Source organism: Rutidosis leptorrhynchoides, chromosome 8, assembly GCF_046630445.1.
Source record: "Rutidosis leptorrhynchoides isolate AG116_Rl617_1_P2 chromosome 8, CSIRO_AGI_Rlap_v1, whole genome shotgun sequence".
NCBI classification, from domain to species: Eukaryota; Viridiplantae; Streptophyta; class Magnoliopsida; order Asterales; family Asteraceae; genus Rutidosis; species Rutidosis leptorrhynchoides.
The window spans coordinates 278,228,906-278,239,917 of NC_092340.1; the positions used below are offsets into that span (position 1 = coordinate 278,228,906).

The 11,012-nt window shown below is 36.2% G+C and overlaps 1 protein-coding gene and 1 pseudogene across 1 annotated transcript; one reads left to right on the plus strand and one right to left on the minus strand.

Annotated features, from left to right (window-relative positions):
• The first annotated feature begins 823 nt into the window (after nt 1–823).
• On the plus strand, nt 824–4,307 carry LOC139864230 (cyclin-SDS-like). Its single transcript, XM_071852811.1, has 7 exons — nt 824–1,909; nt 2,160–2,330; nt 2,687–2,853; nt 3,077–3,205; nt 3,361–3,541; nt 3,671–3,715; nt 4,251–4,307. Exons 1-7 carry the CDS (start codon nt 824–826, stop codon nt 4,305–4,307), a joined length of 1,836 nt encoding a protein of 611 aa, XP_071708912.1.
• Nucleotides 3,955–7,620, minus strand: LOC139864231 (uncharacterized; annotated as a pseudogene).
• Between the last annotated feature and the right edge of the window lie 3,392 nt (nt 7,621–11,012).

The window sequence follows — 11,012 nt, forward strand, 5'->3', positions numbered from 1 at the left end:
CCGCTTGTATGCCTTGAAGACCCTAATCGGGTTCTCATCAAATGTGATACCGTTTAGAGAATCCAATAGCCGATCTTCATCTTTGACGTTTGCAAATCTTGCATAGGCAAAACGTTTCCCGTTCTTTAACCTCTTACCAACCATGTATACATCCCTAATATCCCCTAGATTCTTGAAAACTCTCCAAAGTTTTGGGACGTTCCATTCGTCCGAGAAGTTGAAAAACATGAACGATGTCAATTGAATCCCGAAAAGCCTATTAAATCTGTGTTGTAGTCCTCCGTTGTATCGATCCCTTACTCTACCCGTGTCCGCAGTATTGTTGTTCCTCACTCTCTCACTCCTCTCTTTCTCTCTCACACACATTGTGACTTAACGGATCCTCTAATATTTTATCTATATAGTTTATCATTATGTTAATAAATTTATACTACGTAGTTAGATAAGGTGGATACAAAATTGAAAGTAAAAAATCATTTTGCAAGATTGTGATTTATTAAATTGATTATTTTTTGTCATAGTTTCGTTAAAAATACTTATTTTAGTCGTATAGTTATGACGGCAGTCCTTTTACGTGATAATATTAATGCTGTGAGCGGGCCCCACACATACATACCACCTTCCCACGTTACCCCACATAGTATCCAACCCCAACGTTCATAACCGTTTTACATTTCACACAGTACTCACACCCTCACTCATACACACGCAATGAGAGAACAAAAACACTTCGATGAATTCACGGTCACCATATCAACATCCTGTACTTAAATCATAACAGTTCAGCACTATCATTACAGCTAAAAGTAGTGTTCAATTCGCTATGAAGAAGTTCAGATCAAAGCTACCTCGCCGGAAACGTTCGAACTTTTCACCGATTCTGAAATTATCTCCTGCTCGAAAGCTCGTTTCTACTTCAATCGCTGATTCGACTTCGAATTTAACGCGTGATGTTGATTTCTCCTGCGATTCGTCTAGTAGAATATCGACGAATAATAAACCGGCGAAGAAGAGAAGTTTCGTTGACGAAAATGTCGCCGGTGAGTTTCGGAGGATTACGAGATCCTATAGCAAGCGGCTTGCAACTCTGAAGAAGGAGGAGATTGAGGTGTCGGAATCGTCTTCGTGTGTTGATTTAGTTGATTCGAGCTCGAAAAACGTGATTCGTAAAGGATTTGATGCTTTGAACTATGCAAAAGCTGAAAACGACGTCGTTTCAGTCTCAGTTGATGTTGCCGGAATCGAGAATTCAGAAATCACGACGCGGTCGGAATGTTCAGTGTTTCCGAAATTTCTGATAAACGGAAGAGATAATTTGCAAGGAATTGAAGAAACCGACGTCGTTTCAATTTCGTCACGGTTACTTTCTCCTCAACCTAAATTCGCTACAATAATCAACGAAGGTCAATCAGCGTATACTGAGCCAAAATCTGAAAAAATTAGTGCCTACGTTACTAAATCGGAAACAAATGAAACTGTCAACGAAGGTCAATCAGCTTTCATTGCACCAAAATCCGGTCAAATTATTCCGTACATCAATAAATCAGAAGTTGATGAAACAACTCACGATGATCAACCGGAAAATTGCGGAGAGTCAAAATTAATTTCAGATGACTTTGATTTGACTTGTTCTGAGAATTTATCGTACGAAGATGAAGAGTGTAATCAATCATCGGCTGTGTGTACGGATGTTAATGACGAGAGTACTGAGGTTGAATTTTCATCTGATTTTGTGACGTCATCGTGGAACGATTCCGGTAGCCAGTTTTCTGAACGGTCGTTTGGCGATACAACTCCTTCACCGACGTTCCAGTTGTTCCTCATTTACCGTCAAAAGTTTTGCGAATCCGAGTTTTCTACAAACATGCATTCAGAATTCAATCACAACGAAACTTCTGATAGAATTGTTGTAAGTAATTACGCCTTAGCTTCATTTGGCGATATATTTTGTTTTATTGAGATATTCGTAGCATAATTCTGCAATTAGTTGTTTGTGTATATGTTACTGACGTTATTAATTACTCCGTATTATAAATAACTGTAGTCCTTTATACAGAGGTTTGATGCCGTTTGAGAGTTGTTTAATGGATTAGTTAGTTAATATTAAAATGTACTCCATAAATGGTGGATGTGATGTGGTTTAGTTTGATTTTGGTCAGAAATTGTTAAGACCTGAAGACGAAGAATATGAAGAAAGTTACTGGATGTTGAAACAAAGGGAGAGAAGGCAAGTATATCTACATGATTATGCTGAGGAATACTGCAGAGTGAAGGAATATGGGGATTTGGTTGTCCAGCAAAGGATTCAGATGGTGCATTGGATAATTGAGGTCCATTAAAACCGCTTTAATATGTCATGATATTTCCGATTAGAAATTTATTTTCGTGATGCACTTGCACGCTTAGATTACTTTCTATTTACTTCCTGTTGGTTTCGCTGGCCTATTAAGTATTAGTCATATCATACTATCATGCTCTCTGTTTTATTACCATCAAAGTAATCAAAATGCTGATTACCTTGTTAGAAGATTAAAAAAATGCTTAGACCATTAGAACAGCTGTTGAAGTAGATGAAGATTCCTTGTTACATGAACCAAAAGTAGGAGTCTAACAGTCTACCTACATGCTAATTAAGCAAGATATTTGGTTACCTATTTAACTCATTCTTTGTACATTTTAAAAGCAGGAATCAACTTGCAAGGAATTTCAGAAGGAAACATTGTTTCTAGGTGTCAGCCTTTTGGACCGGTTTCTAACCAAAGGATACTTCAGAAACAAACGGGAGCTTGAAATTGCTGGCATTGCTTGTCTCACCCTTGCGACAAGGATAGAGGAAAACCAGCCCTTTAACAGGTCTGATACTTTCTTATTTCTTTATCTGGTCTTCTTATAACTGTCCCTATCTGTAATCTGTTGATCACAATGAGATTTTACGCCGTCTTGTGTTTGAGCTAAAGAGTTCACTTTTTAAATGAAACATGATTTGATACCATCACATGTACACAACGTCACAATTTTAGTATTTAATTTTATCTTTTTTTCTGAATCGGTAAGCACCATGTTTTGATCATTGTAGTATCCGACAGCAGTACTTTAAGGTAGGAAGCAATGAATACAGAAGGTCTGAAGTGGTGGCAATGGAATGGTTGGTCCAGGAAGTCCTCAATTTCCAATGTTTTCTGCCAACCATCTACAATTTCTTATGGTATTCGATATTCTCAGTCCATCGTGACTGTATCTATAGTCTATACATGCATGCCATTTATTACCATGAAAAGTCTTCGTTTCTAACGCATAATCACTTAATTGAGGAAATCGACTATTTGTTATAATTTATGGTCATGTGAAACAAATGAACAGGTTTTATCTCAAAGCTGCAAGAGCTGATCAAGATGTGGATAAGACTGCCAACTATCTTGCAATACTCGCACTACTAGGGCATGAACAGTTATGCTACTGGCCCTCAACTGTAGCTGCCAGTTTAGTGATCTTAGCATGTCTAGCAGACAACTCACAATCATCTCATCAACAAATTGCATGGGTATAAATCTTCATTTATGCGTTTATTTACAAGCATAACTTAATTGCTTCTCATGCACCCTACATGTTGTTGGGAAGCAACTGTAATGTTGCCATCTATTAATCTAAATATTTGACTCTTTATTTTCAGATTCATAATGGGTCAAATGATAAGGATCTACATGACTGTGTAAAGGTAGTAAACTATAAACCACAATCTGTTTTTTACATCCAAAACTATATGTCACAATATTGCATATGACTTATTAATATTATACTTCCATTTTGACAGACTCTGGAGTGGATGAATACATACATATGCTAATCCTGAACAGAATGAAAGATGCACATCTATAAAAGTTATCTCGTATATGAGTAAGAGGAATAAGGTTTCTAAAACCACATTTTGTTACCTTAGTTACAGAGTATCCATTTTTCACACTGGAGAGTAGATATTACCATTTACAGGTGTTGTAAACTTCCTATGGTAAAGAAGATATGCAATATGTATAGATCTTCTTCCATTTAGAAGTCTTGAGTTTAGAAATATAACAATTTGTGCGCTAGATACTTAGTTCATATCATATCTAGGAAATGACTTCAGAATTTGAATATATTAGATTTCATGTTGTTCTTTTTTCGCTGTATTGAATTTTGTATCCAAATAGTCATATTCTCCATTACATCCAACATAATGGTTCTTCACGGAATTGGAAGGTTGTTGTTATCAGGTAGATGGTTTGACAGGTGTCACAGTAGAATCTTTATTCGAAGATTCATCAATATGAACATCGACTTTAGTCTTCGACCCATCTATTTATTCTTCAGCTTTTTCAACCTTCTCTATAGTCTTTAATGCATCCTTTTCCTCTTCAGCTATAACACTCTCTTTAGTCTTTAAAACGTCCTTTTCCTCTTCACTTTCAATTTTCAATTCAGCTTTTGACCCATCCTTTTCTTCTACAGCTTCATGAACTTTATCGTTAGTCTTTGACTCCTTTTCTTTCTCAGCTTCGTTAACATCTTCTTTAGTCTTTGACCCTTCCCTTTCTTCTTCAGATTTTTCAACCTTCTCTTTAGTATTGGACCCCACACTATCAGCTACCTTCGCAACTGCAGCAAAGGCACCCGACACCCATACAGCTAGCTCCACTAGATACATACGAGTTGCTCATGAGAGCAGAACCTGCACTATTCGCCTTTTGCTCAGCTTTAGCAATGGCCGATTTTGTTGCTTCAGTTACTTGGTAGCGCTCATTAACCATGCTTAACTTCTCAGTCAAACCCATTCTATGGTCAATGGAAGCAACAGTAGCAGAGGCGTTGGATATGAAACTGGAGTTTTTCATCGAAAGACTTGGCCTTTTTAGTACATCTTTTCCCAAAACAAAACCCTTCGCAAGCATGGTGCTGACTACTTCCTCGGCTTTTTGTGCAACTTCACCTTTCCTATCTGCACTTGATGGTGACCCTGTCTGCTTAAGTAGTTCAATAGGTTAATGCCATGATAAAAAAGGACCATACATATCTAACTAATGGCTAACAATCCATACAAGTAGAACTCTACACAAGTCTAGATCATGTATGTATAGGTGTAGAAGTGACAAACTGGGCGGGTCAAGATGAGTTTTTCTTCAATAATTACTGTCAAATATTTAAATTTATTCATTTATCAGAATAAAACAATTTAGGAGATTCTAAGTTTTAAAGGTAGCGTTTTGGGTGACTAATCAACACATTAATCCATTTACTTTACCCACCTAACGAACTTGAATCATCTCTTTCGTAAGTAAATGTGTCGAAAATCTGAACCAGCCACCTCGAGGTAAATTATGGATGGATCATGACTAGCACCAAACTACAAGAAAACCAAGAAAGTACTTGTAGTAGGAGGCAGCTGGTAACTCTCTACGTCTCTTACTGAAACTGGTAGTTGACCAATTGTAGCTCCCTGTAAATTATATATCAACAAGAAGTTCATCACGGACCAGGACCGTCTTGTTATACCAAAAATTATCGAAAAATTCACAAGCACTTTCTAATAAGATGGCCATCAAACTAGTTTTGGATTTACCTGCTGTCAAAAGAACTGCTGTATTTGCTCCCCGTGATTCCTTGAACGTGACAAACACATGATTTGTTGTTTCATTTTCACTATACAGTTACCGGTCTAAAGTCATAAGGTTAATTATACATATAAACAGTTATACCTTGCATAGATACTATTTAAAAGAATTAAGATTAACAAGTTTCAAGCCGCAAGTTATAAATCTTACCTTTTCATTTCAATATAATGGATATTGCCAGTAAAGGGAAAAAAATCCCATATATCCTTCTCAGTTACACCCATCGTAATACTACTCACCTCGATCGTTTTTATATGTTAATTCAAAATTAGAGAGTCAACGAGTATATGATACATATTATGTCATTGAACTATTATCACTTAAAAGAGTAAGAAATAAGAAAAAGAATAGAAATTCTTGATTTGTATTCATCACAATGAAAGCATATCAATTTAAATTTTAAGTTAAGTCCTTACTTCTGGAACGTTGGCTGTCTCCTTAGACCTTAGGTGTATTAGTAAGAGGAACATCTTTTTCGGTCTTTAGTTCTGTATCAGCAGAAGGAACATCTGTTTTGGTCTTTGGTTCTGTACTAGCCATGGTAACCTGCATCTACTTTAAACAGATCATGTTGACAATTTGCAATCGATATAAATATAATGCTCTTCAACACTAATGAAGAGTGAAACAACCCGACCCGTATTAAAGTATCCATTTTGACAGGTTACCTAACTCGACCAACCCGTATATTTTGCCACCTCAACGTGGATAAATCTCAGAATCAGCACTATTTGTAGACGTTTATTCTTAGGATCTTAGGTCGCTTGCAATCTATCCTAGAGGCGGAATACACTAGAATACGGTTAAACCGAGATATGAGTCGTTTTGGGATCGAATAGATCAAACCTAGAGCCAAAACTAGATTAGATCGACACCTAGACGATATATTTCGGTGGTATATGGTGTTAGGGTTCTCTCGAGACGAAAACCTACGACTTAGGGTAAATAGGACGAGTAACCTCAAACAATTAGGCTAAACCCGTATATATACTGCCTACCAGACACACTCGGTCGAGTATGTCCCTCAGTCGGTCGACTGAGTAGGACAGTCGGTCGAGTGTGTATACACACTCGGTCGACTGTCTGAGCAGTTTAACTTATTGATCATTTAACAAGTTAAGTACACACAAACACAAATGTAATCAATAGTCTCGAGTAAACATTATTACATAACCGAAATGTGCTAAACATAAAGATAAACAACGGCTGGGGATTCATGCACCAACAAACTCCCCCTAAGACCTAGCCGTTACACTAAAGCATTCAGTTATCAATCCGTATAAGGATCTGTCACCCAGTTCTTCAGATAGCAAAGTTTGACAACTCTGCAGTACTGTTCAGCTTGCACACGATTCTCTGGGCGATACAGCATCCTGTTGTAGTAAAGGGTAAACATATCTTCTTCACAGCAGTTTCTCAACCAAACTGGATCTAGAACCCTTATACTATCATTTTCATCTCCTCCATCTTTGTCTAACACAATAACCACTTCCTCCGAGCGTTCATCATAATACCACCAATGAAAACGAGGACTGAAGTGCTGCGGCATCTTCCTCACAGGAACCTTCCGCATATACTTCACAGGTTGACATTTTACTATCTTCCTTCTGGCCCCTGTTTTCCTGTTCGTTCTGTAAGAGATCTTCGGAAACTGAGGACGAAAACCTAAGAAATTAGGTGACTGATATGATCTTCTTATCTTACGAACCAAAATATCGGGAATTCCACAATAATCCTGATACAACATCTTAAGCCTGGCCACCTGCATAAACTCAAAATAAGGTAACGTTTTGAATTCGTATGGAGATTTGATATAATCCACTCCATGTTCTTTCTTGATCGCATATATATCAAATTCTTTAATATAAGCCCAGGCTATTATCTTTCCCTTAGCACGTAAACTCTCACAGTGCTCGATAAACTTCAAAAATTGCGGCTCCACCTTAGGCTTCATCACATACTGCCTAATCCGCATCATAATTTTCCATTCTTCTTCCAACACTTTAACCTTTTCTTTGTTGATCTTCACCGGCAAGAAACCTTCTGGTAACACACTCTCTTATTCTTTCTGTTCCTTTTCTTTACACTTTCTGTTCAAAAGCTCATCATTCATCTGAAAATAATCAGCAAAAGTTGGATATTCATCATCACAGCCTTCATAACGAGGATAAGGCTCAGCTGGCTCATCCTCAATAACAACTTCATCAAAATTATTATCACTTTCATCAACTGCATCCGAATCGCTTAAATCCTCATCAAACACATGAACCTCTAAAGTCGAGGCTTTTGAGGTCGCGTCAGCAGATTCCTTAGCTTCTCGCTCTAGACGCGCCATCAATTCCTGCTCAGTTTCGGTTAGATCCGGAGGGATCTCCCCTTCTTAGCGGGTTATCCTCCGTTTAGCCTTTAGCAACTTCAACAGCCCTGTCTTCCTCTGCTTCACCAAAAGTACCAAAAGGATCTGGTTCTCCATCTTCCTCTTCAACCACAACCTTTTTCTCCCATTCATTTAACCTCTCAGTCAATTCTTGATTTTGAGTCTGAAGAGTTAAGATTTCACCGGCTTGACTTCCCACATTTTTCTATAGTTCATCAATCTTCAACTATTTTCGATCAACTAACTTCCTCAACGCAGACATTTCAGTTTCTGTCTTCTTCTTGTCTTCATCAGCAGCCTTTTGGAATTTAGCGAAATCAGCAGACAATTGAATGAATCTCCGGTTAACTATTCCTGTCAAATCACCTGAAGCAACCTCAGGATGTTGAGAAGCTTGAACTTGTTGAGAAGATGTAGTTTGTTGTAGATGAGTGGGTGGAGCTTGAGTAGAACCACCAGTAGCTCGAACAGTCGGAGCAACCTTTGGCTGAGACTTTGTTGTGGAAGATGTGAAATGTCTCGTTCTTATTGATTAAAAAACGTTCCATATTAATTGATTTCGTTGGTTTTGACCTCTATATGAGACGTTTTTCAAAGACTGCATTCATTTTTAAAACAAACCATAACCTTTATTTCATAAATAAAGGTTTAAAAAGCTTTACGTAGATTATCAAATAATGATAATCTAAAATATCCTGTTTACACACGACCATTACATAATGGTTTACAATACAAATATGTTACATCGAAATCAGTTTCTTGAATGCAGTTTTTACACAATATTATACAAACATGGACTCCAAATCTTGTCCTTATTTTAGTATGCAACAGCGGAAGCTCTTAATATTCACCTGAGAATAAACATGCTTTAAACGTCAACAAAAATGTTGGTGAGTTATAGGTTTAACCTATATATATCAAATCGTAACAATAGACCACAAGATTTCATATTTCAATACACATCCCATACATAGAGATAAAAATCATTCATATGATGAACACCTGGTAATCGACATTAACAAGATGCATATATAAGAATATCCCCATCATTCCGGGACACCCTTCGGATATGATATAAATTTCGAAGTACTAAAGCATCCGGTACTTTGGATGGGGTTTGTTAGGCCCAATAGATCTATCTTTAGGATTCGCGTCAATTAGGGTGTCTGTTCCCTAATTCTTAGATTACCAGACTTAATAAAAAGGGGCATATTCGATTTTGATAATTCAACCATAGAATGTAGTTTCGCGTACTTGTGTCTATTTTGTAAATCATTTATAAAACCTGCATGTATTCTCATCCCAAAAATATTAGATTTTAAAAGTGGGACTATAACTCACTTTCACAGATTTTTACTTCGTCGGGAAGTAAGACTTGGCCACTGGTTGATTCACGAACCTATAACAATATATACATATATATCAAAGTATGTTCAAAATATATTTACAACACTTTTAATATATTTTGATGTTTTAAGTTTATTAAGTCAGCTGTCCTCGTTAGTAACCTACAACTAGTTGTCCACAGTTAGATGTACAGAAATAAATTGATAAATATTATCTTGAATCAATCCATGACCCAGTGTATACGTATCTCAGTATTGATCACAACTCAAACTATATATATTTTGGAATCAACCTCAACCCTGTATAGCTAACTCCAACATTCACATATAGAGTGTCTATGGTTGTTCCGAAATATATATAGATGTGTCGACATGATAGGTCGAAACATTGTATACGTGTCTATGGTATCTCAAGATTACATAATATACAATACAAGTTGATTAAGTTATGGTTGGAATAGATTTGTTACCAATTTTCACGTAGCTAAAATGAGAAAAATTATCCAATCTTGTTTTACCCATAACTTCTTCATTTTAAATCCGTTTTGAGTGAATCAAATTGCTATGGTTTCATATTGAACTCTATTTTATGAATCTAAACAAAAAAAGTATAGGTTTATAGTCGGAAAAATAAGTTACAAGTCATTTTTGTAAAGGTAGTCATTTCAGTCGAAAGAACGACGTCTAGATGACCATTTTAGAAAACATACTTCCACTTTGAGTTTAACCATAATTTTTGGATATAGTTTCATGTTCATAATAAAAATAATTTTCTCAGAATAACAACTTTTAAATCAAAGTTTATCATAGTTTTTAATTAACTAACCCAAAACAGCCCGCGGTGTTACTACGGCGGCGTAAATCCGGTTTTACGGTGTTTTTCGTGTTTCCAGGTTTTAAATCATTAAGTTAGCATATCATATAGATATAGAACATGTGTTTAGTTAATTTTAAAAGTCAATTTAGAAGGATTAACTTTTGTTTGCGAACAAGTTTAGAATTAACTAAACTATGTTCTAGTGATTACGAGTTTAAACCTTCGAATAAGATAGTTTTATATATATGAATCGAATGATGTTATGAATATCATTACTACCTCAAGTTTAGTAGGTAAACCTACTGGAAGTGACAAGAAATGATCTAGCTTCAAAGGATCTTGGATGGCTTGAAAGTTCTTGAAGTAGGATCATGACACAAAAACAAGTTCAAGTAAGATTTTTACTCGAATTAAGATAGTTTATAGTTATAGAAATTGAATCAAAGTTTGAATATGAATATTACCTTGAATAAGAAAGATAACCTACTGTATATAACAAAGGTTTCTTGATCTTAGATGATTACTTGGAATGGATTAGAAAGCTTGGAAGTAAATTAGTAAACTTGAAGGGATTTTTGAAGTGTTCTTCCTATGATGATTATAGCTTGATTCTTGAAGTGATTTTTGATGAAGATGATGATTAACTACTGGAAAAATACATTCATAATAGTGTGTGTGTGTGTTGAGAGAGAATTAGAAAGAGAATTGGAAGTGAAATGGAGTGAATGATGAGTGGTAATTGGTGAGTGGTGAGTGGGGTTAAAAGGAGTTCTAGTTAGTTGACTAGCTCATAGTAGAAGGTAAAATTGATTATTCATACATGACAT

Coding starts and splice junctions, on each gene's coding strand:
- LOC139864230 (XM_071852811.1), top strand. CDS start 824: ATGAAGAAGTTCAGATCAAAGCTACCTCGCCGGAAACGTTCGAACTTT. Junction 3,542..3,670: donor CTCATCAACAAATTGCATGG/GTATAAATCTTC, acceptor CTTTATTTTCAG/ATTCATAATGGGTCAAATGA. Junction 3,716..4,250: donor ATCTACATGACTGTGTAAAG/GTAGTAAACTAT, acceptor TGTTGTTATCAG/GTAGATGGTTTGACAGGTGT.